General features: G+C 36.6%; 3 protein-coding genes across 5 annotated transcripts; 1 reads left to right on the top strand and 2 right to left on the bottom strand.

Moving 5' to 3' along the window:
- Positions 1-814: 814 nt before the first annotated feature.
- Positions 815-7063, bottom strand: LOC140888962 (receptor-like protein 4). 2 transcript variants are annotated; one of them, XM_073296654.1, is made up of 9 exons: positions 6752-7063; positions 4732-5790; positions 3151-3298; positions 2887-2958; positions 2565-2636; positions 2236-2307; positions 2083-2160; positions 1683-1861; positions 815-1337 (listed from the first exon to the last, which is right to left on the bottom strand). In XM_073296654.1, exons 1-9 carry the CDS (start codon positions 6837-6839, stop codon positions 1216-1218), a joined length of 1890 nt encoding a protein of 629 aa, XP_073152755.1. In that variant the 5' UTR covers positions 6840-7063; the 3' UTR covers positions 815-1215. The 2 variants fall into 2 exon arrangements, with proteins under 2 accessions (XP_073152755.1, XP_073152756.1); XM_073296655.1 differs by lacking the exons at positions 2083-2160; positions 2236-2307.
- A 1568-nt stretch (positions 7064-8631) lies between these two features.
- On the top strand, positions 8632-12595 carry LOC140891135 (mitochondrial arginine transporter BAC1). 2 transcript variants are annotated; one of them, XM_073299456.1, is made up of 8 exons: positions 8632-9200; positions 9909-9998; positions 10400-10501; positions 10654-10758; positions 10836-10931; positions 10998-11186; positions 11910-12008; positions 12086-12595. In XM_073299456.1, exons 1-8 carry the CDS (start codon positions 9108-9110, stop codon positions 12218-12220), a joined length of 909 nt encoding a protein of 302 aa, XP_073155557.1. In that variant the 5' UTR covers positions 8632-9107; the 3' UTR covers positions 12221-12595. The 2 variants fall into 2 exon arrangements, with proteins under 2 accessions (XP_073155557.1, XP_073155558.1); XM_073299457.1 differs by having other exon boundaries at positions 9142-9200; positions 9909-10018.
- Positions 12596-15280: 2685 nt separating this feature from the next.
- Positions 15281-17019, bottom strand: LOC140892377 (uncharacterized). The gene has a single exon (XM_073301234.1). The coding sequence runs from the start codon at positions 16394-16396 to the stop codon at positions 15491-15493; it is 906 nt and encodes a 301-aa protein (XP_073157335.1). The 5' UTR covers positions 16397-17019; the 3' UTR covers positions 15281-15490.
- Between the last annotated feature and the right edge of the window lie 5473 nt (positions 17020-22492).

Genomic DNA, 22492 nt, shown 5'->3' with positions numbered 1-22492 from the left:
TCGATTAACATGCAAGCAAACAGTTGATCAGACTATTCACAAGACAAATATAAATTTGAATCAATAAAATAAAATCAATTCTGAAAAATCCCAAACAAACATCCAGGTTTTCTACATAAATTTATTCGGTCCAATCACGCCGTCTTGTTTGAAAATAAACTACTTAATAATTAAAACTATAAATAAAAAAAAAGAAGAAAAGAGAAAGAATTATCCGGATGCCGTAGCCGCCTCCTTCTCTGTTCTGCAACTCTGGAACTGGGAACTGGGAACCCTTCAAAAATATTGAAAACTCCTATTTATAGTATTTTAAATCCCTTAAAATTAAATTCCTGACGCAACAATAATTCTCGGAAATTTCAATTTTTGCGACACGCGCGCAGCCGGTTTACTTTATATTTATTTTATTTGACTATGTGTTTTTAGAGAGAAAGTTGGGTGGAATTGTGTTCTTGTTTTCTTTGATCTTCTTTGCGTTTAGGGATGATTTTAATTTCATGTATTCTCTTCGTCGGACTCCTCTAATCCTCTTATAAATCAAGGAAAGATGGAAGGTTTCTTCTCTAGTTGCGTTCGGATTGATGGACTTGAGATGATGATCTTGAATTCATCAACTTGCCTGAATAAACAAAATCGAAATAAATTAACCGTGATGGATTTCAAATTAATTTAATATTGAGTGTCATTTGGTCAGATCGCATCCGTTTCTATTCTGTTTAAAGTTGTGGTTTCTCTAATGAACTGATGTTGAATTCAGCTTTGTTATAATAGAATGCTTCGATGGATGAGTTCAACCTGCACAGGAGATGGATAATTAAAAATTAAGACGCTCAAAATTGGATTGGATTCAAGTGAAATTTCATCTGTATCAACAGTCCTGGATTCAAACAAGTTCCCATGAACAATGTCAACTCGACTCAGTTCCGACGGATAATCAATAATCACAAACTGTTGCCACTGTAATACTTTGGAACCGAGCCTATGCCATTTCATAAACTACGGCTCATTCACCAGAAATCGAAAAGTAAAAACTATTTATACAGTTTTTCACCCACTGACCTATGCCAAGCACTTGACTAATCCCTATAATATTGCCGGGTTATCGGCAGCTGTTCACCCTTCTGTGTGTAAAACCAGCAAGGAAGAATTGCAATGCTGGGGCTTCTCCATTCTTGTGTGTGAACAAAATTACAAAACCATGTGTGTTCAGCTCGATTAGGCCAGCAAGCTCGGCCCATTCTCAGCCGCTGTCCGGGCATGTTCATGGTTATGATGCCTTGCCATCTGGACATCTCGGTTGAAATGCGTTCGAGCTTTTGCATAAGGAGCATCTCTCGCTGAGTAAAAGACCAAAGAAAAGATCAGAAAACGAAATGCTCATGATTCAAAATGATCACGCATTATCGTGCATGTTTAGTAAACACAAATCAGTTTTAATTGAAGAAACGAGCAATCCACGATTGTAATTCTCCATCCAACATCGACGCAGAATTGTGGGATGCATGTGGATAATTTTACAAGGAAATACATTGTACCTTTTTTTAGCAAATTGAGAAGACCATTTCCTAAAGCGAGTGTGTGTATATATATATATATAGCTACGAAGCTCATTAGGTCGTCATTTGCACAGGCCATTGTAATTACATTGCGGATATAACGTAAAACTTAGTTGACGAGCTCACCGGCTATTCTCTGAGCTCGAAGAATATTTTGCCTCCTTTTCCACCAACAAACTAAGCAGGTGACTATAAGGACAAATGCCACGCAAGAACTGAGCCCAATGCCAATTTTAGCACCGATAGAAAGTCGTCCACATGCTGGTAAACCAGGGATCCCACACAGACCAGCATTATCTGTAAAACTGCATATACCACACTAGTTATTCCGAGATAAGTCAATTTGAGTACAACACTAACTGAAAAGAATGCAAGTGCTAACAGGAAAATAATTCAGGAAAAGAAAAGGAGAGAAAGAAAAGCAGCTTAAAAAACATGTATTTGCGAGTGTCCGAGTGCTTGTGAATAACCCATGGCGATAATTACGAATGCATGAAATGATTGATGGACAGTGATGAAAACGCACTTGAAGCTAGCTCCATGCAAGAGCCTTCCTCCAAGTGCAGCTGGAACTTTTCCTTTTAAAAAGTTGCTATTGAGGTTTCTGTACGAGGAAGGTACAATTTAGTCTATGTCAATGATCTCATGTAATATGCATATAAGATGTTAAATTTCTTACAGTCTCTGTAATGAGGTTAACTGTCCAAGGCTGTCAGGAATGGATCCATTGAAATAGTTGAAAGAGAGATCCCTGTATTATAAATCGATCCGAGCTCTCTTATTGAATTGCCTCAATCAACTTATCACTTGGATGGGATCTCACATGTGTTCTCTCACGGTTATTAGGAAACAAAAGCTATAAACCGAAAAATACATTTCTTTTTAAAATCACCGAAAAGTACATTAGATTGACCATTTTTAGACAAAATATTGACCAAACGTCGCCATCAGATAAAAATAAAGATGTACATTGTTCTTGCGGAGAAACTATAGAAATATTTTACTCACAGTATTTCCATGCTACTTATTGTTCCAAGCGAAGACGGAATGGATCCAGAAATGCTGTTCCCACTTAAATTTCTGTAATTAAACAAGTTATACACGTAAAGAATAGTATCATGGTCCTTGGGCTAAAAACAAAAACCACTGGGAAATAACCCAAGTAAGAGGATGGGAATTAAAATTAACGAAAGTTCCTAACCATTCACTTAATAGATCGAGTAACTTCTCTATCAAAAAAAATAAATCGAGTAACTTTTAAGACGAGTACTTGTTTATCTTAAGCTGCGTAAAAAGTATTTGTTTCACTAGCATGTCCTTATCGACTTACATGCTTTGAAGATGACGAAGCCGAGATATGTCATTCGGCAAGATGCCCCTTAAACCCTGGTTGTCCAGACCTCTGGCCTCACAAACAGAAAGGTAAAAATATAAGCTGTAGAGTAACAGTGAAATATATGTAAAAGATGAAAAATAGTTTGCAGTAGTGGAAAGTTGGACGATATTAATGTAGCAATTTGATGGACTTATTGTTCCAGAGAAAAGTAAACCACTAAAAATAGGAAAACAACTGAAAATGATAAGCAGAACATACAGTCCGTCAATAACATGTTTACTGATATTTCTGTCATATTGACAATCAACTCCACTCCATGGATGTTGCTCAGGAACACAAGGATCACCATTCCACCCAAAACGAAGAGGAAGGCCTAGGGTGACCTTCAGTTTCTGCAAAGCCTTAACTACAAGAAGAAAAGAGCAATAGCTTAGTTCTACTAAATGTACAGCCAAGGGAATGAAAATGTAGCACATGACAAACACCGCAAATTCCGATAACAAACAAAGAAAAACCACGAAACAAGCATATGATACAATTATCACAAGCTGGAATATACACAATAAGAGTGTTAATGAATAGACATGTGAGCTGCTTCTCATAGAACAGACTAATTTTCCAGTGTGGAAACAATGTCTATGCCCCCAAGAGGTTGTCCTAGTTGATGGAGTAGGGCACTTAACTAGAAGGAGTTCAATTCCTCTACCAACACCTTCTTGGACTAGCCTGTCGCACAGGACTTGCCTAGTGTGGTTTACCGTAGTTTGCAGGCTATTGCATTAATCCGGGGGTTTACCCAGTGCGCACCGATTGGTGGCGGCTGTGGGTTCCCACGTGATAAAAAAAAAAACAATGCTTGTATTTCCACTCACACAATAGACTTACTTCCCCACTGCAGCACGAAAATAAATGTTTACAAACACTGAGGTGACAAATAAAGAAACAGCTGTGAAACAAGTTCAGGAGGGACAAAAGTTGATTCTTTTTGGCTCTTAAGAGTATATGCAGGTAAGGTTCATCGAGAGTTACCAAAGCTTCCAAAACTCACCCGTAAAATTCAGGCTGCAAAAACGTTTTCTCATTTTAGATAGAGAATGACAATAGTGTATTCTATGACTTTAAAGCCATTGCGCATGTCGGATATTTGAGCACTGGACAATTATTAGCAATAAAACACATTTCAAGCAAGGTATTCTATAATACAATGGCTCTCAGTATTAAGATTTAGCACAGAGAACACCAAAAACATACTAAAGCGTTGGTTAATAGAATTATATAGACTGATAATTTGGGGGGTGAAAAGGAGAGAAAAAACACAAGAAGTCAGATATTTCACTTGTTTCTGGCCGGAATGAAAATCAAATTCATTTTCTTGAAATGATCCTCTACATGCCAACCAATTTTCATACATAATGAATGAATAATTTCCAGCTTTTCTCCTTTGGAAGGGTCAAAATGGGAAAAGACAAAAGACATCCAGAAAATAAATGTACCGAATTGGTCAACGAGATCAAGCATAATCTACTTTTACTAATGCTTAAACCACAAAAAGCAATGTTGATTTATGTAATGACTGACTGACAACAATATTAAGACCTATGATAGTAAGAAACTGCCCAAAAACACCAACCGCCACCTTTTCATGTTCCTCGGCTCGGAGTCTCGGATGCATAGATTATATCAAACACCTAATCATAGTAATTCACATAATATACACACACTGATAGTGGATAAAGTAACGATTTAGCCTTATCTAGGTGGCAAGATCATGCAAAATTCGACAAGGTGCCAAAAATAGAGAAGCATTTTGTGAGAAATATGTACGAGGGTCTTGCATACTTTCATCAGGTAAAGTTTTTGATTCTGCCAATACAAGTTCAAAAAGCTCGATGGCACTGATTATGGCATGAGTCCCTTTTTTAGGACGCAAAGTTATTGTCAAACTCCTGCCGCTAACAGGAACTGTTGTATTGAGTACAAGAGCACTGTTAATATCACCCGCCATACCAACAATGTCAACATCTGGAAAGGCAACATCACCATTAAGCAGAATATCAAATACCCTTTGGTTTGCTTTGGTGATGGAAGGATCAATTTCCGCAAAATGTAGCCAAATGGAGTAGTTTCTAGTTGGTTCAACCTCGATTGTATATGCTAAATCAGCCTGACTATCAGTACTAATAAGAGCTGTTTGATAAAGAGCCTCCGGATAGAAGTTTGGTGCTTGAGAGGTCCCCTTGATTTTGTTATGGGTAGATATAATACGATCAGAATTCTGGTTAAATGAGGGCATGGAATTCCAGAGCCGATCACCGCCCCAACTATCGGCACTAAGATCAGCACCAAATTTTGGTTTTTCAGCACCACAATTGAATCTTCTGACAGTTCTGAAAATCGTCCCTTGACCATAACCTTGGCCAAAATAGTATGCTCTATTACCAATTTGAAGAATTTCAATGGCAAGTATAGCTGGATCTCCATGACCAGTACTATGGAAGCAAAGAGAGGCGGTGCCGTCTTTAAGAAAAATGAGGGCTTCAACAAATACTCGCTCATTTTCTTCAGTGCTCCATCCGGACTGCAATGAATAAACTAGTGTTCCTTCAATTGAAACATCAAATGAAGGTTCGTTGTCAAAGCTGGGTTCAGCAACCAATCCAAAGTAGATTCTCACTAAATAATGACCACGAGGAACCCTGTTTATGTTGTAACAGTTTTCAGGACCCTCAGACAAAGGGAAATAGCGAACTGTGTTGAGTGAAGGACTGATGAAATTTGGTCGGGTAGCATTGCCGGGAATTCCTCCCGTGTAAGCAAAGTCCTTGTACCAAAGAGTGTTTGTCGGAGGACTATGAACATCATCACGAGCTCCACAGCTTATTCGCATGGCATATGGCGCTGTTATAGATTTTTTTTTTAAAAAAAAGTATGGTAGACAGGTGAAAAGAGTCAGCAGCATCAAAATTGAATATCAGTGACCATAAGATGCTTAAGAGCCATAATCAACCAAGAATAACCAATTCAGAATATAAACTTACTTCATAACCAAGATTAGAAATAATACTGAACGCCATACTAACGTAACAAACTCTCACTAACGTAACAAACTCTCAATAGCCATTTATGAGGCAAAAAGCTAGTGATAAAGCTTTGTTGCAGCAGGTGATAGCAAATCATTGAACACTTAATAAATCATATCCCAAACAGCAGCAACCGCAAGCTAATGCCGATTTAAAAATGACATACACCGAGTTAAAATTCAACAACTCTCCATTTTTTATCGACAGAAAGTGCTCAACACCAGGTGAGACCTACGGATAAGCTCAAGCTTCCTCAGCTCTTGAAATGTCTAGTCTTAAAATTATAAGATGAAGTCACCAACAAGACACGCTAATAGGCCTGGAATTCCCTGCTTAAATTTTTTTTCAGTTCATCCAATCATTCATTCATTCTTCGAGGCAAACACCGAAAATAAATAAAAATGAATAAATAAAACAAATATCAAGTTTTCATTTCATTCTAGTTGTTTAAAACCCTACCAACACATGCAAAACACAACTTTAACCACAATAAATCATATAGGATATCACAGATAAAAAAGATAGCAAAACCTCAATGGAACAGCCACTCTACGCATAGCTATGAAAAAATCAAACCAAATCAATCAATAAACAGAACATTTCAATTCATTATCACGCGTTGGAATAGCATTCGTCCCCGAACCAGTCCCAATTGAAGCTTAAGAACCCAATAACACAGCCACAACAATTTCCCATTAAATTAACCCATCTACATTAGGCCAAGAAACTCTCTTTCGGATTAAAATGAACAGTGCCGGAGCAAGAGAGAGATGGCTAACCTCGAGCAAATGAAGGCTTACAAGCCAAGAAAAGCGAAAGTACGAGCAACAAAAATCTGACTCTAAGCATTTCGGGTTCTGAGCGCATAGCTCCTACACTGAAATCCTTCAACTTTATTACTTCCCCTTCCTTGTTCACAGATTATAGAAAGCAAAGCAGAGAAAATGTGAAAAATCACACTCAAGATTGGATCTTTATTCCGCGAAATGCCTGGTTTTCGGGAGATTGAGAATCCCGAACTTTAGATTGCAAGAATTTAGAGAAAAAACGGAGAGTTTGTGGGACGTGCTGTGCAGGTCGAGTAGAGACAGTCGATAATTTATTTCGGAGGAGAATATAATATTGTTTTTTATATTCTTTGTGGGCCGGTTTTTATTCGACCGGGAGGAGTTAGTGCTCATGTGCGGGAGATGATTGCTTTATTGTGGTGGAACCTACTTGGGCTACCTCCACGTGGCATGAGGACTTCTGCTCCAATAAGTACACAATACAAACCCGACTTTCCATTTCGAGAGAGTATGATTATTTTATTGTAAATTTTTTATTTAATTACCCGCTTATCAAATTTATTGATGGTGAAACGTTTGCAATAACATCAACTTATAAATAAATATAAATATAAAATAGGAATAAGAACAACGACAATTCATGGACATTTATTATATTATTTAATAATTAGTTAGTAGATGTAGTTTTCGTGTAAATAATTTTTTTAAATATTTTTTAAGAGAATTTTTGAAATTTTCAATTCAAGAAAATGTAAGAAACGGGGTGGGCCGGGTAACGCAATTTAAAGTGGACTTTAATGTTGACCCTTTATTCCTACCCAAGTCACCAATAATATTTTTTTGAAAAAAATATGATATGTATGAATTGACGGCTGCATGAATTAATGCGCAATCAATGGACACTTGCTGCCCCAACCCATTCACACCGGCTTTCATTTTTCGCTGCAATTAGTATTTGTTGGCACATTGGTGAAAAATCTTATATGCACATAGGATATAAGTAATGTGGTTAATTTGGGTTGACTTCAGTCGAGTTGATTCGTTTCGTCAAACAATTACTGAATTACATGAGGTGAGCCTCAACAGGTTGAGGTACGGGGGATTGTGGGTCTAAGCGAGCTGGGTTGGTCCACGGGTTGAGAAATAAGAAGTGAAAAACAATTTGTGAATTTTGTGCATTATGATGATATATATATTTTGCAATAAAAATTTGTGTGTTCTTTTTGTTTCTTTTTTTTTTTTTTTGTCTAATATGTAAAAGTGCGATCAAATTAAGAATTACGAATGTTATTGATATTTTTTAAAACAATATTTATTTATGAAATGATTAATTTAATTAATAATAAAGATTTTTCAATATTTTTTTTGTAGTAGTGTTAATATGATATTGCATACTTGATGATATAGGGTCACGTTGCCACCATCTTTTACTATTAATTAAGTGTAGTCATATTAGAATAACTAAATTGATGTCATTGTCTATTTTTCAATATACCCAAAATATCATTCTTTTCAATTTTTTGTTTTCTCCATATTTCTTACTCACTATCTTCACATCTCTAATAAAACTCTCTTTGTCAATTCCAATTTCTTTTTTTTTTCTTAATTAACCTAACCTATTAAACATAAATTCATATACATTGTAGTTATTATTTTACACACACAAATGTGTGTACACGATTGCTAGTATTAGATTAATTATATTCGCACCAAATGATACGATACTTGAAGTTGAAAGTAATACACACAAAAAGACAACGGTCCACCCGGTCCAGTTTATCCACATGATGTTGTGAAATGGGCTAGACCTTTGGGCCGATTTCATTATTTCCTTCTTAGATTAATGGGCCGAAACCTAATGTACAAATATGATGCTTTGAAATTTGGAAGTTGGAACGACCCTGAATGGCGACTTAACGGACAGTCGGAGTTGACTGTTGAAACTCTGGATCGTTGACTGCCCCCGATACAGTTCCCCAAATCCGATCAAATCTCAAGACATTTCAACGCACCTCTGCTCTCCGGCCGCCCTCCTCCATTTTCCGGCGACAGCGCCACCTTGCCCTACTCGTTTTAACTGCCTTAGCTATAAGTTCTTCGTCACTTCTTGGAGTTGTAGATTATAGAAGCAGCTCCAATATAAAGAATTTAAGCAAGTTCCGTCACATGTATCCAGTCGCCGCCTATGCCAGTTCCCCCAATTGACGGGTTTTTTTTTCACCGCCGGAATTATCAATCACATTGTTAGCTGGACATCATTTCACTATTCAAATTGGAAAATGGTACCAATAATCGTGGTTTGAGATTCGTGAGGGAAACAAACTTCGAGTGATAGAAAAGATCTGAAATGGGGGAGGGTTCGGGTTACAAGGAGTACGTGGCGGGTATGCTAGCGGGAGTTTCTATGGTCATTGTTGGTCACCCCTTCGACACTGTCAAGGTAGCGCTGTGCCTGTGTGTGTGACGCATTTAACCTGCATTTTCACTCTCTGGTTTCTTGAGCTCTATCTTGTTCGCTAATTTGTAAATGTCAATTTTCGCTTGTTAATAATTTGATATATATATTTTGGTTAAATAAATTTGTTGAAACACGACGGCTACTGAATTATCGCTCTGTGACTTTCTGCTGTATTCACATTTGTAATCTATAATGCAATTGCCACCAATTAATTGATGGTACACCTGGATCTGAATGGAAAGTGCCTACGGATTCTTGGCCCTCATGCACAATTACTGAGTGAGTCATGTTCCACTACACCTTTCATAATATGCGGACTCTGTTACATAAATTTTGGTATCCGGAAATGATTCGTTCTTGAAATATGTCCGTTGTTAGGTATATTCATTCACCACTTATGAAATTAAAACGCAAGCTCGATTGTTAACCGATCTTGATTGGAGTCTCTTTTTTCCAGCAATTCGCTAGCTGATAACTGATAAAGAGTAACTTTAACATATGCAAAAATGCATTTGCCGTTTCTTTTTGTTATTGACCATCATCAGTTTGGTACCATTTTAATAGAAACCTTTTTATGTGTCCTGAGTTTCATCTTGGTCTGTGCATCTGAAGTTGTTAAGAAAATATTTGAATGCTGTCATGAAATTTTGTATCCCGACGCCTTTTTTTCCTGATGATCTGTATTATCAGGTTAAACTTCAAAAACACAACGCAGAAGGGAATGGAATAACGTATAAGAGCAGTTTGCACTGTACAACAAGAATATTGCAGACTGAAGGAGTATGCATCTTTTACCTCCTGTGAGACCATATTTTGATTTTTCATGTCCTGATTATATTTGTGTGTTAATCAAGCTCTTAAATATGTATTCCTGTATTTCTTTCTTATTTGTTAACATGACTTTCTTTTTACATGACTGCCTTTATCTTACGAGTTAAGTCTTCCAACCATGTCGAGTAGTTGTGTTTGTTCATATTATCTAAAACCTTTATATGTTCAAGCCCCAAGGTCAGAATGAAAGGCAGCGAATGTTATTATGACTTTAAGTTTGTTACGGGGTTTATAGTTTGTTTGTTTTTTTGGTTATATATGCCTATGAACTCTTTTGTATACTTTAGAAAATTTTGAAGTGGGTGTGTATGCAAGTAACATTACCTAATGCTTGTACTTTCTTTTGACAGGTGAAAGGGCTTTATCGAGGTGCCACATCTTCTTTTCTGGGGATGGCCTTTGAAAGTTCCCTTGCCTTTGGAATGTATTCCCAAATGAAACAGTTTCTGCAGGTAAACATTGTTATTTGTTTCCCGTTGGGTAATTTTACATTAATTTTTTTGAAAATCTAGTTTACGTTTTTTGTTGATGGAATAATAAGCTGTATGGCTATTGAATTGAAACAGAAGTATTTTGCTCATGAATACTTCTTTCTGCTTCATAGGGAGGGTTGAATAGTGAAAAGCCACAGCCTCAAGCTATAGTTCCGTCTGCGGCTTTTGCTGGAGCCATCATTAGCTTTATACTTTGCCCATCAGAGCTGATAAAAGTGAGTGAATCAGAAATCTTACCTTTCTCATTCATTTGAGTTGTTGACACTCGTAGGGTGATTGTGAGATTCTTCAGTGTAGAATGCAAGTTCAAGGAACAGACTCGTCGCTAAGCTCCATTAGATACAGCGGTCCTATTGATTGCACGCTCAAAACCGTACAAACCGAAGGAGTTAGTAACTTAATCGCCATTTAAAATAAATATTGTTGAGCTTTTTAGCTGATTATTTATCCTCAGCTTACAGGCATGTTTCGAGGAGGAGGAACTACCTTCTTGAGAGAATCTATTGGAAATGCAGTCTTCTTTAGCACTTATGAATATGTACGCTATCATATGCATCAGCCCATGAGACATACTTCCTCTGATTTATCCCATTTTATTGATGTGGGAGTTGGGATAGTGAGTGGCGGCCTTGGTGGCATTGCGGTAAGAATTTTTTTGTGTATATCATAGTTACTGAAATCCCATAGGGTGTAAGTTGGAACTAGGCTATGTGAGTTTTTACATTTGCACTTCAATACAATATAAGGCAGCCTTTTTATATGTGGTATATGTTAACTTTGAAGTCCCATCGTTGTTGCGCTTTTAAGACTCTAATTAATTTATGGATGATAAGACCAAAATAAGTGCAATATAATAGTAATTATCCATACTTATAGACTAATGATTATTTGTGTAGTTATTGTCTTATAGCTTGTAAATTACATATTGAATATATATGTAACTCTACCGACATTAGATTCTAATATATTAGCTCTCGAAGCTGTGCACTTCAATAAAGGATGCGTCTGTCCTTCTGCTTAGATTCTATTATATTTATGTTCTTATCATTATAACAAATATTGGTGCCTATGACAGCTTTGGAACTCTAACCTTTTGACCATGCAACAAGTTACAAGCTTGACCTTAAAATTTTTCAAATTTAGATATGAGCATGAAAAATTTTAAAAGGTCGACTTGAGCTTGACCTTTTTGCACTCTTATCACTGTCAACAACACACGCGTCTTAACAGCAGCGACATTTACTACCGTAGAGAACAAGTAGAGGGCATTTGTTGGCACCATGCTATAGCTTTATTAAATTTATCTGCTCCTGAGTTCCTGACTTATGGTGTTCTCTAGTATCTTTACGTAATTTTGCTGTTTCAGTGTTGGTGTGCCGTGCTACCGTTAGATGTTGCAAAAACCATAATCCAAACTTCAACAGACAGAAACCATACCAGAAATCCGTTTCAGATTCTAGAAGTGGTATGTTATGTCAGTCTACACTTTTTGAGAATTCACAATGAGCTAATATTAACTTGCAGCTGCCGACTTTCTGCTAGATCTACAAGAGGTCTGGATTTAAAGGATGCTACACTGGTCTTGGTCCCACAATACTAAGGGCGTTTCCTGCTAATGCTGCTGCAATTGTCACATGGGAAATGGCTGTGAAATTGTTGGGGATCAAGCGGGAATAAAATCCCAATGCTCGATGCTTATTCTTCTACTCACTCGTCGCTACATGGGCATATGGTTCTTACTGCTGTCGGCATTCATGTGATTTTTTTAAAGTACGATTACCAAAATGTGATTCCATGGCATCAAATGATCCCATTATAAAATGCAGGGACATCTATGGACTATGGTAGTTTGCATCAGATGTGCCTTGTAGATGCCTCACGTGATAGATGTCATCTGTTACTTCACTAACTTTGAAGCATTATTTCATACATACGAGTGGTTCCAAGGAGGAATTCAATTGATTTACCTATACAATTTGTCGTTTTAGACAACCGTAAATGAAATTTTGTTTGTATTTGAATTGAGTGGGAGCAGGTTTCAACGAGTGGCGTATCAATTTTTTTGTATATATGTTGTCATGCATATAATTATATAAAGCTGGCCGTGTAAATGTTCTGGCAGCGAAATACAAAATCTTCTTTGCGGGACAGCCCACGGAATGAGCCGCGAAATTTCCTATTAAATACTAAGAAGACTATAATTTTAACTCAGTAAAATGGGATCAAATGTTTAAAAATGGATGATTGAACCCTTTAACAGTTAACACCCTTATTTGTACATGCAACTAAAGGACAAAACTCGTTCAACCACTAAGTAACCTTTTTTATTTTTAATGCGTGCGTGCGTCACTCAAAAATTATTTTCAAATCACAGCAATTTTCTTTACGCGACACCATGTTTGAGCACTTTTGGAACGTAGAGGATGGATAAGAGGTGTGACGATTATATTCCAAGATGGCCAAGTTAGAAAAGTATTGGGCATGGCCAGAAAATGGAAAATTTGTTTTTTTTTATTTTGTCACTTTGCGATTTCAGTCTTTTATATTTTTAGATTTTAATTTTAGTCCGCTATTTTTATTTTTTTTGGGCAATTTTAGTCTTTTTTCCGACGTGACGCTGACGTGCCACCATGTCAGTGTTGATGTGGAGCAGACGTGTACAGTGCCACGTAAGCATTTTCGAATAAAAAGGACCGAAATTACCAAAAATCGGAACATGCAGGACTAAAATTAAAATTATATACAAACATAGATGACCAAAATCGTAAAATGACAAACATAAAGGACCAAATTTGCAGTTTTCCCAAGGAAAATGCAGCACAAAATGCGTGGAATCAAGAAGGACCCATGATCCACTTCGATTAATTTTTATTTTTTTTACCAGAAAATGGAAAATTTGTTTTTTTTTATTTTGTCACTTTGCGATTTCAGTCTTTTATATTTTTAGATTTTAATTTTAGTCCGCTATTTTTATTTTTTTTGGGCAATTTTAGTCTTTTTTCCGACGTGACGCTGACGTGCCACCATGTCAGTGTTGATGTGGAGCAGACGTGTACAGTGCCACGTAAGCATTTTCGAATAAAAAGGACCGAAATTACCAAAAATCGGAACATGCAGGACTAAAATTAAAATTATATACAAACATAGATGACCAAAATCGTAAAATGACAAACATAAAGGACCAAATTTGCAGTTTTCCCAAGGAAAATGCAGCACAAAATGCGTGGAATCAAGAAGGACCCATGATCCACTTCGATTAATTTTTATTTTTTTTTTAAAAAAAAGCCAAACACTAGCACTTTAGTTTCATGCACTTGTCACCATTTCCCTTTAGAGGGGAATATATTAACCAAAGTAATGAAAAATAGGGGGAAAGTGTCGATTCATAATCATGTCATTTAGTGCTTTGCCTTTTGTTAATTTTTCATATCAAATTATTGCTGACCATGTGATATTTATTTATTTATTAATCCTAAATATGTTTTGTAATTACATCCCTAGAAGTTTTAGAATTGGGTTAAATGATTATGCATTTACACTGTTTCTTAATACAAGTTGCATGCTTATCAACTTTCCACACACAATTAATGAATGAACGAATAAAAATAATCATGGTTTGATCTCACCAACATTTTTCAGTATGAGTCTGTCACACAAAATTTATCCAATGTCGCAATGTAATTTAACTCACTAACATGATTTGCAAGCTATCGCGGTAACCCACCGAAAACAGGGACGCCGGGACTCCATAATAATAATAATAACAATAATCACCGACTTCACTATCAATTAGGTTTTAGGTTTTTAATTAGCTCATCTCAATTTTTCAATAGCCCCTACAAGCTACATATATGTGGATCCAAGATTACGTACTCTATATTCATTATGTATGTGTAAATACATAATAGTATATATAGACCAAAGTTATGAAATTAATCAATAAAAACACACTACATTTTTTTCTTCGAGAATATAAAAATACACTACATAAAATACATGTCGTGGAGTGTTCAACATAATATAAGAAAGGGAATTAAAGAAAATTAAAACAAAATATTGTCCAATATTATGCACATATTCTACAAGATAGTATTATGTACGTAAAATATAGCTTATAATTTTCAGTCTAATTTTAGTATAGTGTAGACCAGTAAATCAACGTGAGCTGGGAAGTTTTCAAATGCATGCATTTAGCTCATCAACCCACGCACGCATTCAATATTATCCTCCTCCATTATTTCTTTCGCAAGACTTAATGTAAAGTCTACGAGCCCTACTTCACCCGCAAATTAAAGCTATCTATATCTATACAAATTAAAGCAAATTAGTATTGTTTGGTACGAAGTATTATTAATTTATGTATAACTTATCTTATCTAATTTCGTTTTTTTTCGTCATATTATTTATCCATATATCTATTAATTATTAATTTAACATCAATCAAATCATTAATTATTTATTTCACATCAATCAAATCATTGAATTTAAATTACTATATTACTCTTATAAATAATATTAATATATATATATATATATTCATATTTTATTTATTCTTAAAAGGACAAAATGATAATTTATCATTTTTATATAAAATTTAATCAATCAGATCAAATAAACTATAATCTATCAATCAAATCAAATAATATATTAACTATATTTTTTATTTATTTATTTTATCACTCGAACCAAACCGTACAATTTCCCCCCTCTGCATCTGTTCATTACCAACGTTGCAGAAATTTAACCATGTCTAATATGAACTGATCCACGAACAAAAGCAAAAAGTGCCATTAAAATCTAATGACTTTTGATCAAAAGTTGTATGAACTAATTAGAACCAATTTTTTTATAAAGAGGATACAACACAATGTCATGTACGTATTTGCAACACAATTTTTTTTCTATATATTTAGCAATAAAAAGTTAATAAAACGAAAGAAAATCGGTTCATTGATTAGAAGGGTCATAAGCTGCAGGATGATGCATGTGGCTATCAGACCATTGATTTGGATACGACGAAGAACCGGCTTGATCTCGACCGTTGGCGGGGTTTCCGCCAGCGGGGCCGCCGCTCCAGAAACCGGAGCTTGTCGCGGAAGGGGCGGCGAAACCTCGGTTGATAGAGGCTTGAGTCCAAGAACTCATGGGCCTGCTCTGCATGATGAGGCTTTGCTGTGATGGGAAAAGTAGGTTTGGAGCTTGTATTTGTTGTGGAGCCGCATGTTTCATAGACTGGAGATTCATTCCATGTATAAGTGCCATATTCCCGCCGCCGCTGCCGCCGCCGAAGCTCAACGGAGCCATCGCTTGATTGACTCCGATGGGTAAAGTTTGCATGGCGGCCAAAGAAGCTGGCAGAACCGCGCCACCAGTACTAGTAGTGTAGAATGAGATATTCCCGAATGGTTGAATATTAACAGGAGGCGAAGTACGCATCAATGAATGACTCGAAATCATACCAGTAGTGATCAAATTCGAAGACGGGCGTGGGGGTGATAAAGATTGAATTCCTGATCTAGCCATCTCTCTGTTTGGTGAAGATGAAGAAGAAGAAGACGAAGCTTTGGGGCGTTTGCTTTTACGGCAACCGCCTCCGACCGGAACGTTTCTCAGGGTACCGCCATGAGTCCAATACCTCCTACAAGCTTTGCAAAAGTACCGCGGCTGAGAGAGGCTGTAGTTGTTGTAATAACAGAACTTGGTGTTGGAAGAATCACACCGCGGACACTTCTGGGACGGCGGCGGCTGTTGCTGGTTTTCGGCACTTTGAAAACCCGGTATCTGCCGCGGCGGCGGCGGCGGCGGATCTTCATGAAGATGATTCAAATACTCTGGGCTTCCCCCTTTCTGCATTTTTGTTTGTTACTTTGTGTTTATACATATATTAGCCAGGCCAGCCGGCATATATATAGTACTCTTGCTAATAATATTATTGTAATCCAATCCCCAATCTTTTTGTTGAGATCATGAATATCAGAAATCAAAGCTCCACTTTTCGACGTAATCCAGATATTCACAGACCAAATGTAATCTAAAAATCAAATCTTTCTTGCAAGAACGACATAATCAAATAAAGGGGAAAAAAAACACGTCATTTTCTTTTTTGTTCCTCTGCTTAAGGCTTAAGCAAAAGAAAGATCACAAAATAGTGATCATTAACACAGAAGTGCAGAACCCTTTACTGATCATCAAACCGCGAACCTTGATTTGGTCGATCGACGGAATTAAGTGGCTTAAATCAGAATAAAAATCCTTGCAGGGGAGATAAATGAATCATATGATACAGTTTGGAGGAAAGTAGCTAGGCCAAAATAATGTGTAGAGCACTAGAACATGCACAAAATGGTGGCTGATCAGTTGCTAGATACCGCTGCCGGACGGTGGGCGGCGCAGCCAGCGTGCGGAGGTATCGGGATGGAGGCTGTTACCAGTCATATATAAACCATATATCTTCCTTTATCTACTCTGTTTCATCATCTTCTTCTTTTTCCTTGAATATATTTTGTTAGTTTCATTACTTTATTTGAAATATTATATAATTTCCCTTTATTTCCACCTGTTGACTGTTGTATCCGTTGACGGGGTCAATTCTGAATATCTCAGTTGTGGAAAGACAACAACATCCTCGAAATAGATTCTGTTTTTTTTTATCCTAAATGAACCGGAATGTATTTCGAATTCGAGATTATGTTAAAAACGATGTTAGATGAAATATAAGTCATCGACGAAACGATAACATTAGTTATACAATTTTATTGTACCATTGTTCACTACAACAAATATGCTAATTAACCACACTAAAAAGACAATGGTTTAATACACAAACTGTTGTCTTTTGACCTTTAACAACGATTTTTACGAAAACCGTTGTTGTTGGCCCTTTTTTTATTGAAAAACGACAACGGTTTTTAAATATGCTAATTTTAAAATCGTTGTCTATGAGGAGGTTTTTATGGTCTACGACAACGGTTTTAATTAACCATTGTTGTTTTCTTTTGTTTTATGTAGTTTAAGACAACACTTTTCTTAAACCGTTGTCTTTGCTTTTTTTTTTTTTAAAACAGACATATATATATATACATATAATATAATATAACGCTAAAAAAGAATGAAAAATAGAAAGAGAAGGAAACCAAGTCCTAGCCCAACCCGTCGCCCTTCGACCCAGCTCATCTCGTCGCCCTATTCGCCGATCGAACGCCGGGAACAGGTCGTCCGACCTCCTGCTAGCCCACATTTCTCGTGTTGCTGCTGGGAACAGGTCGTACTCTCTCATTCTTTTTCTTCTTTGTTTGGTACTCCGGATTTCGGCTTTTGTGTCCGGAAAATAGAGATTCCAGCTTCTCATGATTGCCGGAGTCTTCACGTTTTTTTAGAGATAACCCTAGTTCTCCATTCTCTTTGAATGGCCGATTGGGAGTGAGTTGTCTTGGTTTTGGGATCTTTCTATCTATTTCACTGTGGGGGTTGTGTTTTTGAATCCGAAGATGATTTTGCATCATTTTGTTACTGGATTTCGAATCATTTAGCTCTGGTTTTTTTGCTCGCGTTGTTCTTCATATGCGAAGGAAGATCTTTGTGCGATTTGCTATTTTCTCTTCTATGGCTGATCTGGTGGATCTGGAGCTTGTGGGTGTGGTGTAGCAGTCAAAGAGGTAGGCAAAGAGACGTTCAATCTTTGTAGGGAACTGATAGATTGGGTAGTTCTTGTTCGCCGGGATGCGATTTGTGCATCAATAAAGGTTAGCTTTCATTTTAACTGTTTGGATTCATCTTTTTAATTCTTCTTGATGCAATCTCAGACACTGCTTATGTTATTACATATTCATGTTCTAAGTTTGCGCTAGTCTGCACAATAGAGTGTGGAGTTGTGTTTATTTGTTGGGACAATCTGTATGTGAAATGGTTTGTGCCATCGTTGTTCTTGTATTCTCTTGTTATCCGGGTTTCTTCCAGCCAAAAATCATGGAGTGTTTTGAGATTGATGTCCTTTAGATGTTATGTATCTGTCTCGTATTTGATTTTGCCTTTTGACAGGACATGTTTGAGGAGAAAAGGAGTATTTTAGAACCGGCCGGTGCTCTTTCTTTAGCTGGGGCCGAAGCTTACTGCAAGTACTACGGAATTAAGGGAGCAAATGTTGTGGCGGTAACTAGTGGAACTAACATTAATTTTGATCGATTAAGATTGATAACTAGTGGAGCTAACATATTGGGATTATGAAGAATATCTTGATCAGGTTGTTTGAGGATACATGTGATCATTTCAACTGACTGACTCTAGCTAGCTCATATATATTATATTGGGACTTTTCACTTTCTCTGATCCATATATAGATGAAGAATTTAACCAAGGAAGAATTTGTGCACATACTTCGACGCCAGAGCACGGGTTTCTCCAGAGGGAGTTCAAGGTATAGGGGAGTTACATTGCACAAATGTGGACGGTGGGAAGCACGGATGGGGCAGTTTCCTGGCAAGAAGTAAGATGGCATCACAAGAAGTACTGATATCACCCATATTTATATTAATGATGCATGGTACAATATTTTCATCATTTTTATATTATGTTTCATTGCAGGTATGTCTATCTTGGATTGTTTGACATTGAGATAGAAGTTGTAAGGTGAATGTAATACAAGAGCTAGCACGTCACTTACACTTTTTCATGTCTAAATTAAATTTGTTTGATCTTAATTTTATTGCATGTTGATCAGGGAAATGACAAGGCTACTATCAAGTGCAACGGAAGGGAAGCGGTCACCGATTTTGAGCCGAGCACATACAAAAGGGAGATCATGAACTCCGAGGCGGACAATGGAGGTAATCCTCATGGCCACAAAATTAATATTCTCCTTCGAAGTTTAATTTGATTTGAATGATGTCGTTGATTTCTCTAGCTGGGGAAGACTATGATCTGGATTTGACCTTGGGCATAACTCCCCCTCATGTCACCGACACACAAACTCGTAACCTTGAGACAGGAAGCTGTAGGCTCCAGCTTCAAGATGAGGCAAGGGTACGTAATTGTTGAGGTTCAAATACAGAGTCTGTTTTGTTTTGTAAACTCGGATGAGATTTCAAATTGGGTTAATATTACTTCTTGGTGCAGAACTGTGACCACCCTTTTGTGTGGAGTGAAGCAGATTCCAACTTACATCCCAATTACAATGTAGTCATGAATTCTTGTTGTTGGTAATTTATTAATGTGCAATATATATATATATATATATATATACTAATTGGCGTCATCCTCAAGACTAGGTGCAGTGAACGGTTAAAGGAATGAATTCTTTGGCCAACTGGGGGCCTTGGACGTCCCCCCCATTGTTTTTGTAGCGTTCATCCCATACCAATGGCATCATCATCAGGATTCGCTAACACAGGCTTAACTAGTACTTCCAACCCAAGTAATTCATTCCATCACAACTACGCGAGCTAGCTAGGATAATATGAACGCAGCAGCAACGTTCTGAGATCTAAAATACTCCTTTTTAAATGCAGGAGGAGCCGTTTTTGTATCAGTATAGCTACACCGAGATGCCCAAGGTGAAGCCAGTGAATCTGCGGGAACCACTGGTGTCGCCTTTTGGACCAGAGTCAATGGCTAAGTCGTGGCTGGGCCGGAGGCCACTTCCGCCCAGCAAGAAGAAGCTTCCAAAGTTTGATTCTTTAAGCTGTCGCCGTCCGATAAGAAGGGTGTTAAGCCAGTGCAGTCGCCGGGGCCGTTTCTTCAAGGTTTTGGTCCAAAGTACGTGAGGTCCCGGGAGGAGATAATTAGGGAGCCACTGACGAAGGAGGAAATTGATTTGCTCATTCAAGGGGCTAAGAAATCGGAGTGCCAACTGAATATAGGTATATGCTGACAATATAACACTATAATTTCATGTTTTATTTTAGAATTGGAGGTATATTCATGTGAAATTATCGGCCTTAGTTGGAGTTCCATCGTTATTGTAAAATGCCTCAAAGGATTATTTTTTGGCATGTTTTGAGTTAACTGTGTCATTTTTAGCTGAAGAGATGATATGTTGTTTAAAAGGATGAGAAATATGCCGAACACTATGTTAAGTTGGAACCGATCTTGAACATTTTTAGGCACTTTCTAGGGGATGCCCATGACTCCGGAAAATAGGGAAGTAGAAAGAATAATACTCTCTCAATTTTGTGGCAAATATCTATGACCTTTTCATCATGTTTGTTATTGTATTTATAAGACCTCAATTATACACTACTTGTACAAATCAACAATTACTGCCGGTGAAAAGTATTTTTTACTTCGAACAACCTTGGACTTTATTGCTCTGCTAATAATTGATGCAACTATTTTGCATGCTATTGCATGGTTTTCTACTTGAATGAGTATATCTAATAATTTATTGAATTTCCTTTTGGTATCTATTTTCAAGGAGTATATTTTATAATGAATTCTTCTATTCTGGTTTCAAGATAATGAATAGTGACAAAGTTGATAATTTTAGGACACGGTTTTAGTTTCTAACTTTTACCTTCATGTCATACACTGGAGCTTGTGGATGTGGTGTTTTGTTGATTTCATCTTGTTATAGTGGTTGCGCTGCCAACGAGAAAATTTGAGGGGTGCTTACTTCTGCCACTCACTTGTTTGTGCAATTGCTTCAGTGGCTCAACGCTTGCACGTCCGTTAATTTGTAATAGGTATTTGGCTATCTCTGTTATTTTATATCGTATATTGGTGTGCTTGGATCACTTACAAAATCTAAGCTGTGCTAATCGTGAAATCATTCATTCCGTGAAGAATAATTCTGGTGGAGCATTGGAGAAGACCGAGTCGTCGGAAATACGAGCAAGATTCATCACTCAATGCCTTGTTTTAACTCGAAGATATTTCATTAATATTCATCGCGATCTTGGCTATTACTGGTTGTGCTTCGCTATTTACATTGGTTTAAGCTTTTCTATCGAGACATTCTTTCATGATCTTGGCTTCAGTTATTGTTCTATTCAGGTACGTACAAAGTTACTACACATATACGTACTTTCCAATCTATGATAAGTATAATATATATGGTCTGATGAATATCCCTTTTTTTTTTTCTTTTTTTGTTTGGATGTATATATATAGGCTAGAGGTTCAAGCAAATTTGAATTAAGATTTCATGGAAATGAGTACTTTTTATTTTAATGTTTTGACTATCTCTTAAATTTTGCTTGACAGTTGTCTTCTACATGTATCAGGTTGAAACGAAAAACATTGAAAAAGAAACGAGTTATAGGAAAAGAGATTGTCGCAGGGTGTCCCAAGTTTATCAAGATTAATGTATAAATTTATTTTCTAGTGTTCATTGAATTATAATTAGATTATTTTTAATTTTGAATGATTAATAATGTTGAAAATTATATATTAATTTTATTTTTAAAATTTTTAATTTCGAGTGATTATAATATTAAAATTAGTGTTTTTAAATTTAATTTTTTTTTTGTTTTACATCTTGACAACGGTGTTTCACCATTGTTTTGCTCAAATAATACTGTTGTAAAAAACATGGTCATTAAAAAACGCGCTTAAAGATAACGGTTTAAAACCGTTGTCGTAAGTCTCAAAAGACAATGGATTTAAACTCTTGTAAAACCGTTGTCGTAAATTCCAAAAGATAACAGATTTAAACTGTTGCATAATCGTTGTTGTATGCCTTCAAAGACAACGAATATAAACCGTTGTTGTAGGGTATACTTTCGACAACACAGAAAAGTACAACGATTTTTGAACCCATATGACAACGGATTATATCCGTTGTCGTTTGCCTTTTTTCTTGTAGTGGTTATAATAATTAATGGATTGACTAAAACTTTAAAAATAGTTAATTAGTATTATCATATATATACTTCATGTTTTGAATTTGAGTCTAATTGCAGTGTCTTGTATTTCATTTTTCTTTAATTAATATATCTAAAAGTTTTGAAGCTGTTT

The sequence above is a fragment of the Henckelia pumila genome, chromosome 3 (genome assembly GCF_033568475.1).
Source record: "Henckelia pumila isolate YLH828 chromosome 3, ASM3356847v2, whole genome shotgun sequence".
Taxonomy (NCBI): Eukaryota; Viridiplantae; Streptophyta; class Magnoliopsida; order Lamiales; family Gesneriaceae; genus Henckelia; species Henckelia pumila.
This window is presented reverse-complemented; position numbering and strand designations above follow the sequence as displayed.

Excerpts from the sequence above, each read along its gene's own strand:
- LOC140888962 (XM_073296654.1), bottom strand. The coding sequence starts at position 6,839 with ATGCGCTCAGAACCCGAAATGCTTAGAGTCAGATTTTTGTTGCTCGTA. Across the intron at positions 3,299-4,731 it reads AAAAACTTTACCTGATGAAA|TTAAGGCTTTGCAGAAACTG; the intron begins GTATGCAAGACC and ends TTCTTCTTGTAG. Across the intron at positions 2,308-2,564 it reads ATAAGTAGCATGGAAATACT|GGATCTCTCTTTCAACTATT; the intron begins GTGAGTAAAATA and ends TTTATAATACAG.
- LOC140891135 (XM_073299456.1), top strand. The coding sequence starts at position 9,108 with ATGGGGGAGGGTTCGGGTTACAAGGAGTACGTGGCGGGTATGCTAGCG. Across the intron at positions 10,502-10,653 it reads AAATGAAACAGTTTCTGCAG|GGAGGGTTGAATAGTGAAAA; the intron begins GTAAACATTGTT and ends TCTGCTTCATAG. Across the intron at positions 10,759-10,835 it reads GCCCATCAGAGCTGATAAAA|TGTAGAATGCAAGTTCAAGG; the intron begins GTGAGTGAATCA and ends GAGATTCTTCAG.
- LOC140892377 (XM_073301234.1), bottom strand. The coding sequence starts at position 16,396 with ATGCAGAAAGGGGGAAGCCCAGAGTATTTGAATCATCTTCATGAAGAT.